Source organism: Balaenoptera borealis (assembly GCF_965194805.1).
Source record: "Balaenoptera borealis genome assembly, chromosome: 19".
NCBI lineage: Eukaryota > Metazoa > Chordata > Mammalia > Artiodactyla > Balaenopteridae > Balaenoptera > Balaenoptera borealis.
In genome coordinates this window covers 12,333,966-12,359,902 of record NC_138878.1, presented here as the reverse complement: position 1 = coordinate 12,359,902, position 25,937 = coordinate 12,333,966, and the positions used below count along the sequence as shown (strand labels likewise).

Genomic DNA, 25,937 nt, shown 5'->3' with positions numbered 1-25,937 from the left:
GTGAGTAGAATGTTCACATTTTTGTAAAAGAAAAGTGGGTTGATATATGCAAACAGATGGCAGTATACTGCAAGTTCACCAAGCTGCTAGCAATGGTGATCCCAAAGAGGTGGGGATGAGCACTTACACTTTATATATATAGACACACACACATTTTTTAATGAGCATATATTAGTCTAATAAGCAGAAAAATACAAGTAAAAACAAATGATTAGTAAAGCATTTCATAATTATTTTTAAATTTCTTAACATAATGAATGATGGGTATAGCTCTAATTTATCCATCCTTATTCATACAGACAATGTATGAATTAAAGTTCATCTACTGTTACGGATGAACAGCATAATCAGAGTTTTCACTTGGTCATAACTTCCTTTCCAAACTCTGCTGCTCGACTCCAGGCACAGTGTGACATCCATGGGTGAGAATCAACTCACTCGGCCAGGCGTGTGTCAGAAAACCACCAGGTGTCCCTTGGCTGCTGTGACACCAGGTACCTGAGCAGACAGAACAACTGCGGGAGGAGAAGGCAGCCCTAGATCATCCACTCTTGCCAGAGCAGTCCCTCTGAAGATTCACTGACTTCTGTGGTTCTCCCCAAATCTGAGGTTTACAAAGTAGCCAAGATGCTCACACAGGGAGAGAGAAGGATATACTGTGCACAGAGAACAGAGGTAAAAGGGATCAGCTGGAACATCTCTGGATTTGAGGAGAAGGAAGGCGGCCAAGGGCAAGAGACATTCATGACAAGTCTCAGTCAGGGATGGGGGCTGCTGCTCACAGGCCTCTCTGCCGCCACCCCCCATGCTCCACCCACGCACAGGAGCTCACACGGCTGAGTTGCCCGGGCCTTTCCTGCCCTCTGCCTACACCTCTATCGTTTCTTCAGGGGCTAGAGGCTGGTCTCAATACCCCTAGCCAGAAAACAAGCAGGGGATCCTGGGGCCAGCGATTACCAATAGTGAGCACGTTATTATAAAGACGGAGGAGACCGTGGCTTTGAAAAGGGATGGGAGGAAAAGGACTAAATTTTCCAAAACGCAAATTTTTTCTTCTACCTTCCCCCATCATTTGCGCAATTTTTGTCAAGTCCAAATGTAATTTAAAATGAGGTAGGTAGTTTCTCTCTCCTCGTGCCTTCATCTTTGTGTTGACTGTTGAGGCCTGTGCCGTGAAAGCACTAGTGTCCCGTGCAGGGGGAGCACCAAGGGCGGCACCAGTGACTGCAGGAGCTTCTCAGTTGGCTATTTTCTCAATCTCGTCCAAGTCATCTGTGTCCAGTCTTTCTATTTTCTTATCTGGGGGAAAGAAAAGAGAATTCAAAGAGAGACCAACATGGCGTTACAGAGACACACACTCAGGGAAGGGACAGCACAGCAGGGAGGGAGGAAACCCAGGTCTCTGCCGCCTAGGAACGTGCTGTGCCTCTGGCCACAGAGATCCTTCACTGAACCCCAAAGGCTTCCAGTGACTGAGCAAGGGACACGGACAGCAACAGCCAGAGCCCCAGGCCCCTCAGCCTGGCCAGGGGGGACTGTCATTCAAGTCCCTGAGCCCCGCCCTCTCCAGGTGTGCTCTTTGAGAACTTCCACGTTGTAGGGAAGGAGAGGAATGGGACAGGGACACAGGCCTCTCTCGGGGCCACAGGAAAACCTACCCTTCACCCTCCCCACCCCGCCGGACTCGCCCCTGTAAGGTAAGGGCCCGGCAGGGGACACTCCCAGGGACTCACTGAAATGCTCCTGGATCCTGTTCAGGATGTTCATGCTGTGCTTGCTGTCCACCATGTTCACGGCCAGGCCCCTCTTGCCAAAGCGGCCGGTGCGCCCGATCCGGTGCAGGTAGGTCTCGTTGTCCGGATTCCCGTCCTTGTCCACGGGAAGGTCAAAGTTGATGACGACAGACACCTGTTCCACATCGATACCTGCATGAAGGAGAGTTGGACAAGAGTAAGGACGGGAGACAGAAATCCCTGTCGTCCACAGTCAGGCCTACACACACCAACCTCAGGTGGAAGGAACAGTCTGGGATGGGCCAGCTCTGGGATTCAGACAAAGGGGCAGGTAGCAGAACCCAGAGGGAGAAAACAGAACTGTGGCAGGTGCTGACCAAATTATGAAATCAGCCATCAGGCTCCAGAGAGCCTCTGCTGGATACCAGTATCTGGAGAAGCAGCTAAAGCCTCACTGGGGGCCCCAAGAAGAGCAGGCGCCGTTCTGAGCCACCAAGTCAGGACTCCTGGCTTCTGTGAAAGTTCTCCTCTGCCGAGGGAATCCAAACAGGCTCTCCTAGAAAACAGGATCTCCCGCAAACCACCGGAGTGTCCCGCAGACGAGGGTCTCTCCCGCTACCCCGAGCCTGCAGACCAGGACACAATCTCTGCTCACCGCGGGCACACACGTTGGTGGTGACCAGAACCTTCTCTTTGCCCTCTCGGAAGCGCTCAATCACTGCAGCCCTCTGCTCCACCACCATTTCACCACTCAACAGAGCCACCTGGTGGCCTTCTTTCGACAGCTCTGCTGCCAGCCAACTAGCTGTTTTGCGGGTCTGGAAGGAAGAAAACATTTCAGAAATGAAAGTACCTTAAGAGAATATTTTTGATCTGGAAGACTACTAAAACTTAGCAGTTAAGCATTAAATGTCTTAAAATTGTTAACATGACGTGGTATAAAGAAGTAACCATGTCACTTGGGTGCTAATCTTAGAAAAATATTTAACCTTAATATAATCACAAGGGGGGGAAAATCAGGGACATTCTAAAGACTACTTACTAGTCTGAACTCTTTTTTTTTTTTTTTTTTAAGGTTTTTTGATGTGGACCATTTCCAAAGTCTCTATTGAACCCGTTACAACATTGCTTCTGTTCCATGCCCTGGCCCCGAGGCATGTCGGATCCCAGCTCCCTGACCAGGGATCGAACCAGCACCCCCTACACTGGAAGGCAAAGTCTCAACCACTGGACTGCCAGGGAAGTCCCTAGCCTGGACTCTTCAAGATGTCCATGTCATGAAAGGTGGAGAAACTGTTATAGATTAAGGGAGTCTCAAGAGAGACTAAATGCAACAGACAATCTCTGATTGGCTCTTAGGTTTAACAGCAGCAGCCAAAAGCAATAAAGGCCATTTTGGTACACATGGGGAAAGTGGCATATGATGGACGACAGAGAGGACACTATCGCTGCATCATTGTGAAAGGTATGGCAATGGTACTGTGCTCATGCAGGAGCACGTCTCATTCTTAGGAAGCATTTAGGTGGGAAGTGTCCTGATATCTACAACTGACTTTAAAATGATTCAGCAAGGGACTTCCCTGGTGGCTCAGTGGTTAAGAATCCACCTGCCAGAAACGAACACACCATTGTAAAGCAATTATACTCCAATAAAGATGTTAAAAAAATAATAATAATAAAATGTGCATAAAACCCTTACTCTAGAAAGGGACACAACAAATGTAAAATAATTACATTAGGCACGATTTGTTTATATTGAATTTCTAATTCTTACTGTTTAAAACTGTCAGGTGCTTTATTAATTGATACTTTCACAAAATGAGAAATGAGTAATTTCTTTGATGGAAAATCATTAGTGCTATATGGTGCAAATCACCTGATAATTTAATAATGTAAGGCATGGCTCCTATCAAGTTACATTTCAGTAGAGGAATAACATGCTTACAAAAGGTTTTTTTTACAATAAGTATTTATATACACACATACTTTCTAAATATACTGAGTTACATTATGTCTGGAATAAAACAGTGACTCAAAAGGATCTATACTGCAGTTTTCTACCATACATGGCATTAGATATATATCCCAAAGCAAAATAACTGAAAGTATTTTATTAAATAAAAAAAAAAAGAATCCACCTGCCAACGCAGGGGACATGGGTTCGAGCCCTGGTCCGGGAAGATCCCACATGCTGCAGAGCAACTAAGCCCGTGTGCCACAACTACTGAGCCTGCACTCTAGAGCCTACGTGCCACAACTACTGAGGCCACGTGCCGCAACTACTGAGCCCAAGCACCAAGAGCCTGTGCTCCGCAACAAGAGAAGCCACTGCAATGAGAAGCCTGCGCACCGCAACGAAGAGTAGCCCCTGCTCGCCACAACTAGAGAAAGCCTGCGCATAGCAACGAAGACCCAACGCAGCCAAAAAAAAAAAAAGATTCAGGAAAAAGTACAGATATCCCCCACACAAAAGCTTATGGATAAAGCAAATGTTGACAATATGTGAAGGGCATAAAAGTGCTCATTTTGTATTTTTTTCATCTTTTCTGTAGGTTTGAAAGTTTCAATTTGAGTTTGGGAAAACAATGCCACTCTAAAAAAAAATTTTTTTTAATCTACAAGTATTCCAATAATAGAGTAAGAGCTCTCTTATTCTTACATCGCTTGACAGAATTTTGATGTTTTCTTCAGCGATCTTAACTATTCCTGAAAAATTATTTTGGCTATTATAAATGGGGTCTGTCCTTCCATTTTCTAAGTGTTTGTGTTTGACACTGGAAAACTACTTATTTTCTAGTAACTTTCTAACCAACCGTCCTGTTTAGTTTCTTATTTTTCCTACAAATATCAGTTGATTTACTTGGGTTTTCTAATGTATCACCTACAAATGATATAAAGTTCAGGAGACTCTATGCTTAGACTATGTATATGCCTCAGGATACTAAGAAGAAATTGTTTCTTACATCTTCACAAACCACTTCCTTTCCAGCCACAGGGAGGGAACCTGGTCCCCCAGCACCAGGTGGAGCTGGCTGAGAGGGAGGGCGCAGGGCCACACCCTCCCGTGGAGCTCCGCCCCCGCACGCCTCCTCCTGCTGCTGCTGCTGCTGCTACTCACGTGGCAGAAGATCATGGCTTGAGCAATGGTGATGGCCCCGTAGATATTACACAAGGCCTGGAACTTCTCATCTCTGCTACTGCACAGGACGTAATACTGCTTGATGGTGTCCAATGTCTCCTCCTCGCGCTTCAGTTTGATGATGTTTGGGTCTGGGACCACCTTCTGGGCAAATTTCCAGACGGAGTCTTCGAAGGTGGCAGAGAAAAGCAGCATCTGGCAGTTCCTGGGAAGCATCCTGCAAGGGAAGGCCCAGGTGTTCGACATGACCCCGACCAAGTGTTTCACTGGAAGGAACAGAAGCACAGCCTCCCCAGGCTTGGATGACCTGCGTCCCCAGGGAGGTGGCAAAGCAGGGAGGAGCACCGCAGCGAGGAGGGGGGAGCAGACGTGGGGCGGGGACGGGTGGCGGTAGAGTCCCTAAGTCTCCTTCCTCAACCCAGGCTGGGGGTATGGTCAGTGCTGACGTGGAAATGGCCCACCAAACAAATGCCTCTGAAAGCTGCAGAGTAAAGAACCTGGCAGGGGCAAGAAGAGGAGGGTGAAGTAAAAGGAGATGATGCTGCAGATCAGGAGGCCGAGAAGTTCCTCCTGGCTCAAGAGGTCCTACCTCTGGATGCGGACGCTCTGATCTTGGTGGCCCTGAGTAGCTATCATCACGTCAGCCTCATCCAGAACAAACACCTTGATCTTCTTGGGGTCAATGAACTTGAGCTTGGAGCACCAGTCCAGAACGGTCCCAGGGGTGCCAATGACAATGTGCTCACTGATCTTCTGACCTCTTTCCACTGTGGAGACAAGATGTGTTCTGTGGGTATTTCCATGGCTAAACCCGCTTTCAAAATGAAAGCCTTGCCCATCCTTCCAGAGCTAGAACAAGTTAATTCCAGATTTCAAAACACAGGGTGTTACCCAAAAGTTTTGTGTTCTTCTACTATGAAATGGGCATAATGACACCTATCTCACTGCACTGTGGTCAGGATTAAATCCTACAGTCAACCCTCCATGAGTGTTAGTTTCCCTTTTCCTACTTTCTCCAGTAATTCCCCATCACCCAACTTTTTTTCTTTAGCATAACACTTATTCTTTTTATACCATCCCTTCACTCATGGTTCATTGATTTCCTTATAAATTGGTAGTTTTGAGTCCTAGGATCCTGGCCCAATGATTTTTTGCTTTGTTAGACATTCTAATTGTGTAGACAGTTTTCCTAAGTACAAATTCTCTTTGACTGAAAGAAACACATTACTCTCAAACTATAGCTGGTGGGAGTTGAAACTGATATAACCATCTATCAAAATTACTAATGCATGTAGCCTTTGACCAGTGCTTCCACTATTACGAATCAATCCTGTATGCACATGAATATGTGTGAAATAACATATATGCAAGGATATGCATGCATTAAAACATAACTAAGCAAAATATGACACACCAAATGGATGACACCAATCAAAGTATAGAACTGTTTAGGAACTGATGTGGAACAATCTCCAAAATACATTATTAAATGTGAAAAAGAGGTTGCAGAGCAATTTGTATACCAACAGGGGCAAAAAAGAATACATGTAATATATGTACATGCGTGTGTGAGTGTTCTATCTATTACATCTATCTCTGTTGCCGTGCCATGAGGGATGCAGGATCTTAGTTCTCCGACCAGGGATCAAACCCGTGCCCCCTGCAATGGAAGCACAGAGTCTTAACCACTGGACTGTCAGGGAAGTCCCTACATGTTATCACATTATCACTTGCCTGTAGCCACACAGACTATCTCTGGTAGGACATGTGAGGAACAGGTTAGTACTGGGTACCTTTAGGCAGGCAGAACCAGGTGGTTGAAGGGTATGGGAAAAGAAAAGTTTCTACCATATATCCTTTTCAATTTTGAAACATGTGAATGTCAATTATTTTCAAAACAAAATTTAAAGTTCGAGGAGAAAGGGACTTTGGTCAGGAATTCATTAACTCCACTGGAAAAGTTTTAAATGAACTCTTCAATACATTGTGGTTCTCACTGTCCACTGCCCATCAGTCTAAACTGAACTTTTAAAAAAATGATACCTTAAATAGTTAATATACTAATCCTTCAGACACAGTGAAGTCCCCTGTTGTTATAAAATAATCTAGAGAAGATCCATGTTGTCACAAGATTCTGGTACACTACACTTAGCTGCACCTATCAGTGTAAGACATCAAACACACACAAAAATACTAATAATTTCTGGTTAAAGTACTCTTTCTGCATGCTGAAACATGATGGTTTCCTCCAGGAAAAGCCCTTGTGTGATTATTTGTGTGGTAACTGTACTAGCCGTTTTTGTTTGTTGACTGACAACCTCAGAAAATCAAACAGGGGGAATTCTCTGGTGGTCCAGCGGTTAGGACTCCACGCTCTCACTGCCGAGGGCCCAAATTCGACCCCTGGTCGGGGAACTAAAGTCCCACAAGCCGCACAGTGAGGCCAAAAAAAAAAAAAGAAGAAGAAAGAAAATCAAGTAGGGAATTTGATATACACTTTCTTGAAAATGAACAAAGAGAGCCTATCTCTTAAATGAAAACAACTGACAGTTATTTGTTGTCATGATAACGTTTCAGCTTAAGGGAAAATTAGAATTTTGGAACACTTCTATGTGCTGCTGTAGGTTTGAGAGTTTCTCCGTGTATAAACTCCTCTGAGTTGGTTGGTGGTGATACTAATGCATTTTAAATGCTATTTAAAATTTTGTATTATGAAATATGTCAACATTTGGAAGATCAGCATAACTCATTAAGACAGTATTTTCCAAATGACCAAGGTATGATGTTAGAAAATCACAGTTGGGCAAAAGATGCATTCAAAGTGCAAGGGAGACCAAGGAATTTTAATGTGACAGTACGAAGAGTTCATTAATATGATTTCAGATATCACATGGCAACTAACTTTTAAGTAATTACCATTTGTTAAGTTTTGGTATGGCATCCAAAAAAACAATATCTAAAATTATAAGAAAGGCTAGATTTTCTTCATATTCTTCCCAAGTAAGTACTTGGGGTCCTCAATAATGTTTAAGAGTGTAAGAGAGCAAAAAGTTTAAGAACCGCTGCTCTAGGCGATTATAAACTGCTGGGTTGAAGGGATGTCTCTCTTCCATTTTTCTAGGTAATGCCAACTGCTTCTGGAGGTCAGTGTGCCGATGTTTACTCCCCACTGGAGTACATGCGGCTTCCAGTTCTTCTACATCTTGGTCAACACTTGGTTTGTCAGACTTCCTCATTTCTACCATCTGAGAGGCATACAGTGGTTTCACCTGACGTTTCCCTGATGACTAATGAAGCTCATCATCTTTTCATGTTTACTGGCCATCTGAATTCCTTCTTTTGTGAAGCGTCTGTTCAACTGGGCCTCTCTCGTCCATTTTCCTGTTGGAATGCTTACTTTTTTCTAATTGATTTGTAGTTTCATATATTCTGATAACTTCTCCATTACCCATTTTCTACCTGCCCCTCCTCCCATTTTAACCCATATTTTCTACATTCTGCAGAACACATGAAAAAGGAATTGGTGGAAGGATTTCTGATTTGGTAAGAGCAAGTGAACTGTACGTGCTCTTAGATTACTCTTACTAAAGCTGTGCTTTACTTTTAAAGAAAGGGAACTGACCCAACCTACCATCTTCAGTGCTCATCCCTCCCTCTTAAGCAGCTTCCAGAACTCTGGATGCTGAATTGAAACCCTGGCTCCTCAGTGAAATACTCCACACTTTAAGAACCCCATGACTCATGCAGGGATTTTTTTTTTTTAACAACTTAAAATCTTATTTTAGGAGTGGAGAGAATTATTAACAAATCAGCAAGTATTTAAATAGATTTGCTAAAGGCAACACTGGGCTCCAAGGTCAGACTGAACTAGAAAGTTGAATATCATCACCTCATCTTCAAAATTCAAATACCCAACCACCCGTCCCAACTCATGGCCTAGGTCTTGCCCCTTTATACTCACATTTATTGCCTCGAACAGCATAAGCAAGCTTTAGTTCTGGATGAAATCTGCCCATCTGCTCAATCACTTTTCCTGTCTGAAGCGCCAGCTCATATGTTGGGGAGAGGCACAGACACTAACAGGCAGATCATAGAAGATGAGTTTAGGAGAGCCTTGTAGTAACAGACAACAGGCTCTAAAGCAACCAGTACACTGATGTCATTACCACTTGAACAGTGTAGGAAACCACATCCTCGTCAACCAGGCCCACATTTCAGCTGTAGACAGAAGCCTTCAATAGGGAGCCCTGGCTTGGCAGATGCCTTCAGAAGCCACTGTTTAAGGCTGCTGCTTCCGAATCAGTTCTACCCAGGTAAGGGCCTGGTGCACCATTGGGCTTTGCCTGAGCAACAGTCTGAGGCATCAAGATACATTCAGACTGTACCGGGGCACCCTCGTTAGACAACCCCCCCAGATGGCACAGCCATTCCCAGGATGAGCAAGCCAGGGCCCCCAGGATTCCACCCCCTCACCTGCGGGTATCTCTCTGCTGGTTCCACTCGGCTGAGCATGGCCAGGACGAAGGCAGCTGTTTTACCAGTACCAGACTGAGACTGGGCAATCAGGTTCTGTGGGCTGGATGAAGGAAGAACAGAGATGAAAGTAATATTGGTTAATAACAATCAAGTGTCGGGACTTCCCTGGTAGCGTAGTAGTTAAGAATCCGCCTGCCAATGCAGGGGACACAGGTTCGAGCCCTGGTCTGGGAAGATCCCACGTGCTGTGGAGCAACTAAGCCAGTGTGCCACAACTACTGAGCCTGCGCTCTAGAGCCCGCGAGCCACAACTACTGAAGCCTGCGTTCTAGAGCCCATGCTCCGCAACAAGAGAAGCCACGGCAATGAGAAGCCGGTGCACCACAATAAAGAGTAGCCCCCGCTCGCCACAACTAGAGAAAGCCTGTACACAGCAACGAAGACCCAATACAGCCAAAAATAAATAAACAAATTTATTAAAAACAAAACAAAAAACAATCAAGTGTCCAAACGTTCTTTCTGGGTGGTAGGAATAGGGATTTTCCCCCTTCATGCTTCTATTATCCAGGTTTTCTGCACTGAGTACAACGATAAAATTTTATATGTTGTTAAAAAAAACTGCTTATATATTAAGTGAAATGATGATTATTTTAGATGGGCTCACACTAAGAAATCCTCATTCTAGACTCTAGCACAGCTAGAGTGCCCTAGTTTTATACCCCAAGGGGCCTATGGAAATTAAGACTGCAGAGTAACATCTGTGCCCAGGCAAATCCCTGAGCCATAATGTGTCTTCAGGACTTGGCTCCTACTATGTGCTCCCTTTTCTCATCTTTATGGAAAATTTAAGAGAACAAGTCACATGCTTTAGAGGGAACTTTCACATTTCACTTCAGGTAACCCAATGTCATGGGAATAGGTGGCTTTTTTTTTTTTTTTTTTTTTTTAATTTATTTTTGGTTGCGTTGGGTCTTTGTTGCTGCCTGTGGGCTTTCTCTAGTTGCGGTGAGCAGGGGCTACTCTTTGTTGTGGTGCGTGGGCTTCTCATTGCGGTGGCTTCTCTTGTTGCAGAGAATGGGCTCTAGGCGTGTGGGCTTCAGTAGTTGTGGCACGTGGACTCAGTAGTTGTGGCTCGCAGGCTCAGTAGTTGTGGCGCACGGACTTAGTTGCTCCACGGCATGTGGGATCTTCCCAGACCAGGGCTCGAACCCATGTCCCCTGCATTGGCAGGCGGATTCTTAACCACTAAGCCACCAGGGAAGTCCTAGGTGGCATTTTTATCATTAAAAAAGAGGGACTTCTCTGGTGGTCCAGTAGTTAAGACTCCAAGCTTCCACTGCAAGGGGCACAGGTTCGATCCCTGGTCGGGGAACTAAAATCCCACATGCTGTGTGGTGCAGCCAAAATATAAACAAACAAACAAATAAATAATATAGTTGAATGAAAAAAGTTGCTACCTAAGTATGATACCATTTATGTAAGGTTTAAAAATATGCAAACTTGGAATTCCCTGGCAGTCCAGTGGTTAGGACTCAGCGCTTTCACTGCCGAGGGCCAGGGCCCGGGTTCAATCCCTGGTCAGGGAACTAAGATGCCACAAGCCACACAGCGTGGCCAAAAAGAAACAAACAATGAAAGCAAACTACGTAGTAAAAGGATAAAGAAACATGAGAGAATAATGACCCACATCAGTGATGCTCACTTGGGAGGGGGAGGGGGAGGGGGCTGTGAATGGAGGGAGTTACGTGGGGGCTACAACTGCCAACTAGATTAATGGCAGCTTTATTTCTTGGCAGCATGGGGTTACGGAGATGTTCCTGGTATTGCTCCTGATATTTTTTGCAGGTCCCAAAATTTTCAAAATTATTAAAAAACAATAGCAACAACAACAACAAAAAAGCAGTTTTTAAAGCTGCATAGAATAACAGCACTAACTTTTTCTATCAGTTTTTATTAAGTGGAAAAGGCAGAAACTGTATTGAATTGCATCAGACTCTCTCTGCACCTGTCTAAGCTGTTCCCCTGAAGAAGCACGTTGCTCCCAACGGCCCATCTTGTGCTCAGGAACACTACAGCTCTTGGTGGAAGATGCTGAACCCAGTTCTGAAGAGGTGTGCCAGGGTCCATATACTTACGGCTCAGCAAGCATCATGGGTAACGCATTCTCTTGTATCTTGGATGGTCGATTGAACCCCATGGCATAGACTCCCTGCAGAAGCTGTGGTTTCCTAGGAGGCCGGGGAGAGAAAGATGGATTCCTAGTTGTTGAAATTGTTTTAAAGGCCTAGAATTTTATTTTTCCCTATATCTAGCAAAGAATGATACTTCCTGTCAGACATATTTTCCTGTGCCTTAAAAAATACTAACTAAAACAAAACAAAACCAAAATCTTTCCCTACTAAATCTTAGTCTGAAACTATTATGCAATTTATACAATCTGGGCTAGTTTCCTTTCTTGGAGAAATTCATCTTTCAGGAGACCCACAGATTTGGTTGGCCTTGGATGACAAACATTCCCAGGATACTGGAAGAATGGTACTTATTAATTCATAGTATAAAATAAATTATAAAAGACATATCTAAAAATAAACACTGCTTACTATGCCACTAAGATACAGAAGTCCCTTTAGGGAATGAGATTTCAGTTTTCATTTCTTAGTGCAGATGTTCCACTGAACCACAGTCATTTTGTGTTCCATGGGCCTTCCAAAGCCAGCTGTGCAAGAACTCGGGACAATTGAGAGGTAAGAAAATTGATTCAGCCAGTTTCTAGTAAATAGGTAAAGGGAGTTCAGTTATCATACTGAACTTTACGAGTGATGAGATTTACTTATTAAGTCTAGGCAAAATCAAAACTAGAAAAGCACCAACTTCTTCCATAAGTAGCCACACAACAAATATCAAATAAAGCTGCTTTTGTAGTACATTTATAATAAGCTCTCTGCTACCTCTAAATTGACAGGGTGTTTAACAAAAATCCCACCACACTGTTTTTAAAGAAAAGTCAAACCAAGTCAGGAGTGTTCTCTAAGCCTTCCTTAAAGTTTAACAGGCTCTCTAAAAGGCAATTCTTCTGGCATATGGTGGTTCTCCGATACAAAGAACTTTGAAAAGTAACATCCATTTGGAAGAAAAGGTTGTGAAGCTTAGCAGATTCTGATTTGGTTGCCAAGGAAACAAAGTCACTACTGAAAGAGGACTCAAGTGATCCAAGAACTTTCAGTGGCTCATTATTTTTCTTTTATTTTGCAGATCTTTTCAGTAAAAAATAGACAAAGTATATTCGGTAACCTAGGTTTTATTCTTTGTTTCCTTTGGCTACTAACAATTAAATCAGAAAGAACTTGCCTTTTCAAAGAGGACAGTTCATCACTGGTTGACCTGAGAACTCCAGTCCTTTAAATAAAAGGAACTTAAAAAGACCACTGATACTTGGAAAAGCAAGCTGTCAGAGCACATCTAGCTGCTCGGACAGAATTTATGAATGGAAGCAGAGATGACAGGTTTGCTGAAAAAAGCCTTTGACAAAGAAAATACACATAGAAAAGTATAATGTCCTGAAAATATTCAAAAAAAGAGGCCTCACTTTAAAAACCTTGCTCTTAGCTATTGCTGCATTAACAACTTGATTTGGTTCTAGTTAGCTCTCTTATTTTAAGTGTCTCTTACTCTAAAGTGGTGGAAATAGTTGGCAGAAACGTGGCCCCTATTTGCCTACAGGGGGCATATGATAGATTTTGCTGAACAAAGGCAAAGAATCCATTCATTCCACCACTTTCTTATTCACTAGCTATTTTCTATGATTTGAGTCCTGGCAGGCAGCAAGAATGGTAGCTATGTCTTGTGTTACTCATAACACCCAGCACAGTGTCATGTACATAAACCAACAACCCTAAATACCTCTTTACTAACTTACTGAAGGAAACAACAAACTTGGCATAACATTACATAATTCTCTGCCTTTAAAACAAGGACATGTTAGAAGTCATTCTCACCACAGTGCATAAATGTACACACTTAGGGCTTAATTCTGGGTTCTGGATTTTTCAAAAAATTCTGGAACACTGAAGGCTGATTTCCACTGCAGTTACTGGGAATCCTGCACAGGCTTCTTGGACAGATTTTATAAAAGCAGATAAACTGTTCTTAACACTGTAAACCCTATAGTCTAACAAAAGGGCTTACCTAATAAGAAATGTTCCTGACATCCAGAAATCACCTGTCAGCCAATATTTTATTGAAAGTTCTAAGAGCATAAAAGAAAAAAGACTTTCAGCTATGATGAATAAATTTGTGGCATTAAAAAATCCCTAAGGAGAAGAACTGGGTAGCCAAGAGACAAGGGTGGAAGGAGACCATCACTTTTTCACACTTTTAAACTTTTGAAACATGTGAATTATTAACTAGTCAAAGAAAGTAAATATACTAAGATTTTTTAAAAATAAAAGGAGAAAGTAAAATTCCCACAAGATCTCTGATATGCTAAGTCTTATAAAGGAGGGACTAGCAAGGAACAGTTGTTCAAAGGAACAGATACTCACAGCCGAAGCTCCTCGAAGGACTTCACCGAGTAGAGTGGGGAGTTTGGATCCCGCTGCAGGACTTCCACTTGGTTGGTGTTATCGACAAGGTTGCTTCTGATCAGCTTGTTGAGTAAGGACTGGGCGGCTCTGTCCTCTGTAGGAAAAAACCAGTAGATCTTCCTCATAGTCACTGGGCAAACCCCACCCTTGTGAAACCTCTCTCCCCATGTCTGCACCCACACCTGAATGGCCCAGCAAGGTGGGAGAAAAACATAATCACACCAAAAGGTCTAACTTTAAACTCCTGACTGCTAGACTCAAGTGGGCTGAGCTGCCCAGCAAGACTTTATGTTTCTATATGCCACTTATTTCTTCTCTCTTCAACTTCTAACCTCTCCACAGTCTCACTCATCTAATGACCCTGCTACTCACTTCCCTGAGAAGTGAACGTAATCAGAAGCACCCCCACGCGCTGCCGTGACAACCCACACACCCACTTGCGTTTGTGTGCGTCCTTTCCACCTTCCCTGCTGTGACTATGGATGGACCGCCGTGCTCCTGAGGCTAGCCCCTCTACTCATACAATGGGTCCCATTCCGTCTTGCAGACAAGGATATTTCTCCCAGCAGTGACCTTCTCTCTTGCATGATCAGTTTCTCCCTCTAATGGATCATTCCCCCCAGCACGTATACACGTTGTAACATGTATACACGTTGTAACATGTATACACGTTGTAACACGTATACACGTATACACGTTGTAACACGTCTCATCATAAATGTGCTTCCGCCTTTATCCCACATCCCCATCCAGTTACTGTCCCAGTTCTCTGCTCCCCTTCACGGGACATTCCCTGACAGGGCTGTCTGTACTCATGTCTTCACTTTCTCTTCTCCCCTTCTCTGCAGAATGTACACTGAAGAGGTTTTTTTAATTTAACCTCCCCACCTGACCTCAACAGCCCTTGTCAAGCTCACCAATGACTCTACACTCTAAATCAACTGAACAATTTTTAGTTCTCTTAACCAACTTATTACCTATATATGACTCCCTACTTTTGAAACACTTCCTTCTTTTGGTTTCTGGGATACCACTCTCTTTTGGTTCTCCTTCTATCTCACTGTTTTCAATTTCCTTGGCTGATTCCCCTCATCTCCTTGATCTTATAACTCAGAATGCCTCTGGCTCCAGAGAGGCACGTCCTAGGTGATACTATGTCTCTTGCTACAGGGTTTCAAAGATTAGTTACCTTTCTCTTCTTCTTCTGTTTTCTCTGGAGTGGCATCGGTTTTGATAACACCTGCACAAGAAAACAGTTATCATAATCAGAAAGGCAAGTATCAAATCCACTCAAAAGGGGACCTCCCTGGTGGTGCAGTGGTTAAGAATCTGCCTGCCAATGCAGGGGACACGGGTTCAAGCCCTGGTCCAGGAAGATCCCACATGTGGCGAAGCAATTAAAGCGGTGCGCCACAACTACTGAGCCTATGCTCTAGAGCCTGTGAGCCACAACTATTGAAGCCCACGCGCCTAGAGCCTGTGCTGCACAACAAGAGAAGCCACCACAATGAGAAGCACGCACAATGCAACAAAGAGTAGCCCCCACTCGCCGCAACTAGAGAAAGGCCGTGCACAGCAACGAAGACCCAACACAGCCAAAAATAAATATAAATAAATACATTTATTTTAAAATAAAATCCACTCAAAAGGTGGGACAATATAAATATCAAACCTTATTTAAGTGATCAAAATTTAAATAGTTGGCGTTTCTATACATTTAATGGATTTTTATTCCTAGGAAGTTTAGTGCATAAGAAAATTTCAAATTTCTAGAAATGCTGGCTGACTTCAGAGTGATCAGATATGTCACCTCTGACTTACTTATTTAAAATATAGCATTAGGGCTTCCCTGGTGGCACAGTGGTTACGAATCCGCCTGCCAGTGCAGAGGACACAGGTTCGAGCCCTGGTCCGGGAAGATCCCACATGCCGTGGAGCGACTAAGCCTGTGCGCCACAACTACTGAGCCTGCGCTCTAGGGCCTGCGAGCCACAACTACTGAGCCCACGTGCCACAACTACTGAAGCCCGCGCACCTAGAGCCTGTGCTCCGCAACAAGAGAAGCCACCACAATGAGAAGCCTGCGTGCTGCAACGAAGAATAGCCCCCGCTCGCGGCAAGTAGAGAAAGCCCATGCGCAACAACGAAGACCCAAATGCAGCCAAAAATAAATAAATAAATAAATAAAATTTTAAAAAATAAAATAAAATATAGCATTATTATAACTATATTTAAAATATAGCATTATGTTAGCAGACACAATGAGACATGAGAAAGAAAATAAATGTATTCAAAATTAAAAGGAAGAGGTAAAATGATCATTTTTTTTTAAATTAATTAATTAATTTATTTTTGGCTGTGTTGGGTCTTCGTTTCTGTGCAAGGGCTTTCTCTAGTTGCGGCAAGCGGGGGCCACTCTTCATCACGGTGCGCGGGCCTCTCACTATTGCGGCCTCTCTTGTTGCGGAGCGCAGGCTCAGTAGTTGTGGCTCACAGGCCCAGTTGCTCTGCAGCATGTGGGATCTTCCCAGACCAGGGCTCGAACCCGTGTCCCCTGCATTGGCAAGCAGATTCTCAACCACTGCACCACCAGGGAAGCCCAATGATCACTTTTTTAGATTACATGATTGTAAACTTGCAGGACTAAGAGTATCAACTTAAAAATGACTACAAAATAAGATATCTCAGGAAAAGATAAAAGAGCTAGGTCCAAAATAAATAAATAGAAATCAGTAGCTTTTATAAATAGAGATATTATTGAAAAGATTCTCTTTATAATAGCAACTTAGAAGATAAAATATTGCACCTAGAAATAAAATTAACAAAAAATATGTGAGACTTATATGAAGAAAACTTTAAAACACTCATAAACTAACGCAAAGAGATAAAGCTAAAAAGCTCATAAATAAATTAAAATGGAACTCTAAGATATTCAATTAACCCAAAAGAAAGCAGGAAAAGAGGCAGAGAAACAAAATATAAGGGGACAAACAAACAGTAAAATTGCTAACCTAAACCCAACCACATCAATAATTACATTAAATGCAAACGGATAAAATACTCCAATTAAAAGACAGAGATTAGTAGAATGGATAAAAAAGCAAGATCCAACTGTCAGCTGTCTACAAGAGGCACACTTTATTTTTTAATTTTTTTAAATTGAGGTATAGTTAATTTACAATACTGTATTAGTTTCAGGTGTCCAACATAGTGATTCAAAATTTTTATAGATTATACTCCTACAAGAGACACACTTTAAATACAAAGACACAAACAAGTTGAAAGTCAGTGGATGGAAAGAGATACATCGCGCAACCAGTAAGCATATGAAGGCTGGAGTGGCTCAGGTAATGCAGATTTTAAGACCAAAATCACCACCAGAGATAAAGGAGGATATTTCTAATAAGAGGTCCATTCATCAGGAAGACATAAATGTGAATGTACCTGGCAACAGATCTACAAAACACAGGAGGCCAAAACTGACAAAATTAAAGGGAGAAATAAGACTATTCCACAATTGTCGTTGGAAATTTTAACACTTCTCTTTCAACAACTGGAAGAACTAGACCAAAAAGCAAACAAACAAAAAACAGTCAAGACATAGAAGATCTGAGTAACACTATCAACAACAGTGGCCTAATTGACATTTAGAGGACACTATACCCAATAACTGCAGAATCATATTTAATGGCTTCTGATCAAAATGGAGTTAAATTAGAAATTAATAAGATATCTAGAAACCCCCAAATATCTGGAAATCAAACAACACAGTTCTAAATTATCCATGGGCCAATGAAGAAATCAAAAGGGAAACTGAAACTATTTTAAGTATATGATAAAAAAGAAGAGGAAAGTAAACCCCAAGTAAGTAGAAGGAAAAAAATACAGAGTAGAAATCGATGAAATAAAAGACAAATATTCAAGAAAATTAACATTGCCGAAGCCTAGCTCTTTGAAAAGATAAAAAAAACTGATAAGTCTCTAGGTAGACTCATCAAAAAAAAGAGAACAAACACATACCGCCAGTAATAGAAATGAAAGAGGGGACATCACATATGCTACAGTCATTAAAACATTCCTAAAGGACACAAAAAGGGATTTGAAAAAAAAGGAAAGACTTAATCATAGGTTTTATAAAAAGACTCAATAGCATATAGATGTTAAGTTATAAATGTAACATGGTCCTAGGAGAAATACTAAAAGATTCTTTGTCTTAGAACTAGTCAAGTTGACTATAACAGAATACATATGGAAAATAAGAATAGCCAGGAACACTCTAAAAAAAGATCAATGGGGACTTCCCTGGCGGTCCAGTGGTTAAGACTCTGTGCTTCCACTGCAGGGGGTGTGGGTTCGATCCCTGGTCGGGGACCTAAGATCCCGCATGCTGTGCGGCACAGCCAAAAAAAAAAAAGATCAATGAATGGGGACCAGCACTCACAGATATTAAAGCATGTCATAATGCTCCAGCAATCAGGAATATGAACCTGGTACATGAATATGCAAAATAAACTTGATAGGATAGATGAGAAAATGCAGAATTTGGTATATAATACAGGTGGATCTCAAACTAGAGAGGAAGAATGGACTATTACAAAAGTGGCACTGAAACAAATCTGTAGCCATCTTGAAATTAAAAAGGTGAAACACACTAGAGAAAACACTTTGGATCCATACCTCACAATTCACACCAGGAAAAATTCCAAAAGGATCAAAGACTGAAGTATGAAAACTGACTCAAATTCCAGAAATAATAATGTAAAAGACTGATACGTTTGACTATATAAAAATGTTTGCAGAGGGACTTCCCTGGTGGTCCAGTGGTTAAGACTCCATGCTCCCAATGCAGGGGGCCCAGGTTCCATCCCTGGTCAGGAAACTAGATCCTGAATGCAGCAACTAAAGATCCCGCATGCTGCAACGAAGATCCTGCATGCCGAAACTAAGACCCGGTGCAGCCAAATAAATAAATAAATAATTTTAAAAAAAAAAGTTTGCAGAGCAAGAATACACAAGAAAAAAGTCAAAAGACAAAACTGACTGAAGTATTAGCAACTTCTATCACAATCTTAAAATATGAAGTTCATATTTAGAAAAAAGACAAAAAGCTCAGTAGAAAAGGAAACACAAATTCCTTTATACTTATGAAAATATTCAACCTTATTAATGAAATACAAAATGTATTACACTGATCCACCATGTTTTACCTGTCAGATTAGCAAAATTTCAAGTTTTTGACTAAAAATTCTGTGGTGGGGCTATAGGAAAACACTTTCATGCTTTACTGATAGAAATATAAATTGGTATAATATTTATGGAGGGTACCTTGAAAAATACTGATAAAAAGTGCAAGTGCATATGCCTTTGACCATGGATATCCATTTTGGGGGAATTTATCCTACAAATGTATTTGCATACGTGTAAAAAGAATTAAGTTCATGGTTATTACATGAAACACTTTATAACAGTGAAAGAATGTGACCAACCCAAGTATCTATCAAAAGATGACTGGTTAAATAAATTATGGTCTATCAACACAATGTAATACTATGCAGTTACAAAACTGAGTGAGGAAACTCCATTTACTGGTAAGGAAAGCTTGCCAAGGTATGTTGTTGAATGAAAAAAAGTAAGTGCACTGTGTATACTCTGCCATCTTTTGGTGAGAGAGAGGGAGAGAGGGAGAAAAATCTGTATTTGATTTGCATAAAGAAACATTGGAAGTGCAACTGAGATTATCATACTAAGTGAAGTAAGTCAGAAAGAGAAAGACAAATACCATATGAGATCACTTATATGTGGAATCTAAAATATGACACAAATGAACCTATCTATGAAACAGAAACAGTCACAGACATAGAGAACAGACTGGTGGTTGCCAAGGGGGAGGGGGTTGGGGGAAGGATGGGGAGGGGGTTGGGGGAAGGATGGAGTGGGAGGTTGAGGTTAGCAGATGTAAGCTATTATACATAGAATGGATAAACAACAAGGTCCTACTGTATAGCACAGAGAACTATATTCAATATCCTATGATAAACCACAATGGAAAAGAATATATGAAAAAAGAATGTGTATGTATGTATAACTGAATCACTTTGCTGTACAGCAGAAATGAACACAACATTGTAAATCAACTATACTTCAATTTTAAAAAAAAAGAAACTTTGGAAGAATATTAAAAATCCAATAACAGTGGTTACTTATGGCATAGGGTGGTATATGGGTTGAACTGTGTCCCCCCCAAAATTCATATGATCAAGTCCTAACCCCCCAGTATCTCAGAATGTGATCTCCTTTTGAGATAGGTTCACTGCAGATGTAATTAGTTAAGATGAGGTTGTTAGGATGGGCCCTAATCCAGTATGACCAATGTTCTTATTAAAAAGGGAAATTCTGGATGTAGACATGCACAACACCATGAAGGCAGAGACTGGGGTGATGATGGCAGAAATGCCTATAAGCCAAGGAATGCCAAAGATAGCCAGCAAACCATCAGAAGCTAGGAAGAGACAGGGAATAGATTCTTCCTCACAGCCTTTAGGAGGAACTAAACCAGATGACACCTTGATCTCACACTTCTGGCCTCCAGATCTGAGACAATAAATTTCTGTTGTTAAACCACCTAGTTTGTAATACTTTGTTGTGGGAGCCCTAGCAAAGTAATATAGGTGGGGCGTGGGATCTGGGTAAATGGTGGTTCAGGATGGGAAGGAGGCCTTTCACTTACTTATACTTTCTGAATTTTGAACCCAGATTAACCTTTTAAAAAATTAAATTAAAAAAAACTTACGGAAACATTATCAAGTGAACAGTGACTGTACAATCCAATAGTGATTCTTGATTTTAAGGAGTCAGAAGCTAGATAAAATCTGGAAAACGAATCTATCTCCATCATTAATGAAACTGAATTTACTGGTTCTCAAATCCAGTGCTGACATTTGCCAAACATGCTAAATGAAAGCTCCTTTCCACATTGCAGCTATGAGTGCAAAGCAGAAGTGCACATGTAGCTTCTAGTTACTAGTGACTCACCATTGGTATCTGGTTTGACTTTCTCTTCCTTGATCTGCAAATTACTCATCTGAATGGGAATAAAAGGAAACAAGAGTAGAGACACCTGATAACCAAATACCATGAATTACACAATTGACCGTTAAACACAAGGTTTGAACTTCAAGGGTTCACTTATTCAAGGATAAATGCTACAGTATTACTCAACCCATGGTTGGTTGAATCCAAAGATGTGGAACCACATATACGGAAGGACAATGTTAATTATTTGGCGATTTTCAACTGCAGGGAGGGTTGGGGGCTCATAACCCCCAAGTTGTTCAATGGTTAACTACATTTATTAAGCTAATGTACACAAGTCTAAATGGTAAAACAAAAAAGGGGGGAGGGTCTTACCCAACTGTTAGGAAGCTATGTTTATTTACTTATTTTTAATTTTTATTTTATTTTTTTGGCCGCGCCGCATGGCATGTGGGATCTTAGTTCCCCGACCAGAGATGAAACCTGTGCCCCCTGCAGTTGAAGTGCGGAGTCCCAACCACTGGACCGCCAGGGAATTCCCAGGAAGCAACATTTTAAAACATTTACTTATACCAGCCACCCAATAAGCAGAGTGGTTGAAACCAGATACCAAGTATGTTTAGGTCTATATTTGTGTTATTCATAATAACACAGCTAGATTAGGGTTGTAGGTTAAAAAAGATTTGAAACCAATTCTCAGTAACTGTCTTTTAGGGAATATCTGATGCTAAATACTAGATTTAAATTCTAGAGTACAGAATCGTATCCTTTATAATACTTTTTGATTTATTTGTGGCTGTCAGTTTTATACTTCTGACCTGATTCCTCCTGAACTCCAGTGCCACATTTCCAAATGCTTGATGGGCACTGTATAGAAAAGAGTTAACACAGCAGGACTGACTGCTATCCTTAGGAAAGCCAGCTTGCAAAGTTGGCCCCTGGCTGGCATCTGGAAACTTGGATTTGGAGAGGGTTCCCACCATTCCCAGAACCGCTGAGGGGTTCACTAACTATCTTTCTAAAAACATGTGGTTTATGATAACACCTGGTTTCCTTCTAGGGGTCTGGAATTTTGGTACTGCTAGGCAAAGAATGACGATGTGATGGACCCCTAATAAAAACACTGAGCACTGAGTCTCCAATGAGCTTCTCTGACAACACTTCATATGTGTTATTACAATCTGTGGCTAGAGGAATTAAGCAGGAATTAAGTGGAGCTTGTGACTCCTCTGGGAGAAGATTCTTGGAAGCTTGTGCCTGGTTTCCTCTGGACTTTGCAACACGGGCCTTTTCCTTTTGCTAATTTTGCTTTTCATTGTAATAAATCACAGCTGTGAGTACAATCATATGCTGAGTCCTATGAGTTCTCCCGGGAAATCATTGAACCTGTACACCTCTTGGTGATTCCCAACACAGGTACTTACCAAGTTGTCCTCCTTACCTCAAATTCAGAACAGCCAAACATGAACTCATCATCCTACATATCAAATCTGCTGTTCCTCCCACTCCCCTAATCCTGTTATTAGCACTATATTAATACCACCTTGTGGGATCCAGGTTGAAAACAGTAATCTTTGCCTTTATCTCCCTTCTCTTCTTTTTTTTAAATCTTCATACCTCCACAATTATCTCTTGAATCCATCCCCTCATCTTCACTTTCATCATTCAACATAGGCCCTCTATCTCTGGGCTATAAGAGTAACTTCCACATTGATCTCCTATCCTTTAGACATCACTCCTAATATATACTGTTCTCTGCAGTCCAATAAATCTTGCTAGCTCTCAGATCTAATCTTGTCAATATCCTTCTTAAAAACCCCCAAACCAGCCAAATAAAGCCTTTCATTTTTAAGTTCTTTGTTAAGGTCCAAAGTACACTCCTACGATATTTTCAGTACTGCTCCTACTACAACCCGATAAGCTTAAGCTGCAGCAAAAATGAGTTCTGATTCCTGTTCTCTAGGCAAGTCCAGCACTTCTGTGCATTCTATTCTAAAATGCCGTTCACCTTCATCTCTATCTTAAATGATTATTTTCTAATATCCAGCACAAATATAAACTTCTTCATGAGGAATTTCCCTGACTTTCCTACTCATAAACATCCTCTCCCTATTCAAAGTTCATTTCTCACATTATTCTTACCCTTTTCACAGCACCTCCCACATTCTAGGCTTCCTAACTAGTTTGTAAAGCTTCTTCCTAAACTTTCCTGGATTTAGCCCATTTCAACTATCTGCTGAGAAACTGACAATCCTCCCAAAGCAATAAAGGGTGACTGGAAAAGAAATGTAATTTAGGCATTAAAAGGTTACATAAGACTTCAGACTACATGGGACTTCCCTAGAGGTCCAGTGGTTAAGACTCCACGCTTCCACTGTAGAGGGCGCAGGTTCGATCCCTGGGAACTAAGATCCCTCATGCCGCACCGAGGTGGGGTGGGGGTGGGGGGAAAGACTTCTGACTACAAAAAACCCCTATATTCTTAAAATCAATGGTCTATTACCACCAAACAAAGGTAACTTAGAGATAAGAACGGAGAGTCACAGTTTACACTATAGTTAACTTCCCACTGAATGGATCTTCATTAATCAAAGAACCAGTGTATGAAATTAAATGTCTCTTTAAACACAGATGAAACAATTTGTAGTGCCTCCCCCCGTTTGCAGTAGACTGAAACACTAAATATAAACCTGAATCTGTTATTCTGCAAAGTGCTACAAACTGCCAACCATGTTAAGCACGCATCTAAAAAATGGTAAAATAAGAGTAGCAGAGAATCACTCAGAAACCAGATGAAAAAAGAGAATCAGCATTGCGCCTTTTCTTACAATCCCCACTGAGAAGGAGGTGCAGTGCAGAAAAGACAGCATACATAGCAGGGCCAGATTTGCCACAGGATAAAAGTCTTTAACTGGCCCAGATCAAAGGAAAAGGCTCCATACTGGTCTCTTCTGCCTTAGCCGCAAAACAAAGCTAAGAGATTCCTCCCAGCAAACCTTTAGGGGTGTGTGGGCCACGGGCCTGCCCAACCCAGAGAGCTCCCTGGACTCCAAGCAGGGTCGGCTTGGGCCCTCCTACTACGCTCGCCCCGCCTGGAGCTGAAGCCACTGACCGACTTGACAGCCGCTTCCTGCTCGTCCACTGCCAGGGCCCACGAATCGGTGGCCATGGTCCCGGAGGAAGAAGGCCGACTGGCGAAAAACACAACCGCACGCACGGCAACACCAGCCCTGAGCTCTCTGCCGGCGCAAGAACCACACTCACGCGGACCGGAAGCGGCGATGCGCGAAGATGACGTCAGTTCCCGCCCGGCGCGAGACGTCACCATCCGCGCGGCGCCACGCAGGGCCTAACATCGGGCTTCGATTCCCCTCCTCGTGCGCAAACCTGCTTTTTCCGCGGACTTTCCCGGGAGCAACCTCATCGTGCCTGGAATGCGTAAGTTCTATGGGGTGAAACTCGTAGACCTCACTTCTTTGCCTTACGTCACTCTGAAGTAACCTAAATTTTATTTTTAGGTCTGCCACGTCTCATAATAAATGTGTAAGTTTCTGAGCTGTAAAGCCTTGCGCAAAGGAAAGTCCTAGGAGAAAACTCTATGATGGCAGTTTCTACTGTTAGCGAACGAGATAACGTGTAAGACAGCAACAAAGAAAGCGAAACCAAACGCCTTAAACCCCCATAATTCCACCACAAAAAACAAAAACAAAAACAAAAACAAAAAAACCCCCAGCGTTTTCTTTACCTTCTGGGTCCTTCTAATTTCTGTACATATGCATCGTAGCACAGGTGTTTTACATAGTCCTAAACAAAGTACACATACAATTTTAAATTTGCTTTTTTATACGGCTAAGTGTTTTTTAAAGTCAATTATCGGTTTAATGTCATTATAGTCCGTCAGTCTCATATCATGTAAATTACCTAAGTCCCCTTTCTCCCCCCCCTTAGGGATATAGGTTGTTTCCATGTTTTATTATTAATTGATAACACTTCAGTGAGCATTTCCACACTATCAAAAATCATCTTACTTGTTTGCTTCCAGTTTACATTTTGTCTCTCCCCACTAAAATATTAACTCTTCAGACAAGAGCAAAGATCTTATCTGTCTTAATCACAGTTGATTAAAGAACCTAGAAAAGTGCATGGCACATGGTAGACACCCAATTAATATTTTTTAATGTATGGCTGAATAGACTAATGAAGATTTTAGTTCAAAATATGTTACTCTAGGACACATTTCTAATCATTGCAACATCTATGTCAAAATGTATGAATATATGACTTCCCTGCTGGTCCAGTGGCTAAGACTCCGAGCTCCCAATGCAGGGGGCCAGGGTTTGATCCATGGTTGGGTGGTCGGGGCACTAGATCCCACACGCATGCCGCAACTAAAAAAAAAAAAAAAAAAAAAAGATCCCGCATGCTGCAATAAAGATCCCACGTGCCACAACTAAAACATGGCGCAGCTAAAATAAATAAGTAAATATTAAAAAAAAAAAAAAGGATAAATGGTCAGTAAGCACAAGAAAAAGAGCTCATTAAAAATTATTAGTTATTGGGCTTCCCTGGTGGCGCAGTGGTTGAGAATCTGCCTGCCAATGCAGGGGACACGGGTTCGAGCCCTGGTCTGGGAAGATCCCACGTGCCACGGAGCAACTGGGCCCGTGAGCCACAATTACTGAGCCTGCGCGTCTGGAACCTGTGCTCCGCAACAAGAGAGGCCGCGATGGTGAGAGGCCCACGCACCGCGATGAAGAGTGGTCCCCACTTGCCGCAACTAGAGAAAGCCCTCGCACAGAAACGAAGACTCAACACAGTCATAAATAAATAAATAAATAAATTTAAAAAAAATTATTAGTTATTAAGGAAATGCAAATCAAAGTCACAATGAGATACCACTGCACACTGGTTAGAATGGCTAAAATTAAAGATTGACCCACCATGTGTTGATAAGGTTGTGGAATGTTAAAGAAA

General features: G+C 42.1%; 2 protein-coding genes across 5 annotated transcripts in view; one reads left to right on the top strand and one right to left on the bottom strand.

Moving 5' to 3' along the window:
* The window catches only part of ST3GAL2 (ST3 beta-galactoside alpha-2,3-sialyltransferase 2), an 84,390-nt gene that overhangs the window by 56,762 nt on the left and 1,691 nt on the right, over positions 1–25,937 (top strand). Inside the window, exon 11 of one of the 3 annotated variants that reach the window (XM_082369973.1) lies at positions 7,994–8,415. The gene's annotated coding sequence lies outside the window, so the exon portion shown is untranslated. The other 2 variants (XM_082369975.1, XM_082369974.1) reach the window with 2 other exon arrangements.
* LOC309617488 (ATP-dependent RNA helicase DDX19A) lies at positions 2–24,252 on the bottom strand. Of its 2 annotated transcripts, XM_082369902.1 has the most exons (12): positions 24,076–24,252; positions 20,964–21,012; positions 15,121–15,171; positions 13,890–14,025; positions 11,484–11,576; positions 9,346–9,448; positions 8,834–8,948; positions 5,462–5,639; positions 4,852–5,089; positions 2,389–2,551; positions 1,734–1,925; positions 2–1,299 (listed from the first exon to the last, which is right to left on the bottom strand). In XM_082369902.1, the coding sequence occupies exons 1-12, from the start codon at positions 24,130–24,132 to the stop codon at positions 1,238–1,240; spliced, it is 1,437 nt and encodes a 478-aa protein (XP_082226028.1). In that variant the 5' UTR covers positions 24,133–24,252; the 3' UTR covers positions 2–1,237. The 2 variants fall into 2 exon arrangements, with proteins under 2 accessions (XP_082226028.1, XP_082226029.1); XM_082369903.1 differs by lacking the exons at positions 15,121–15,171; positions 20,964–21,012; positions 24,076–24,252 and adding an exon at positions 13,534–13,594 and having other exon boundaries at positions 13,890–14,024.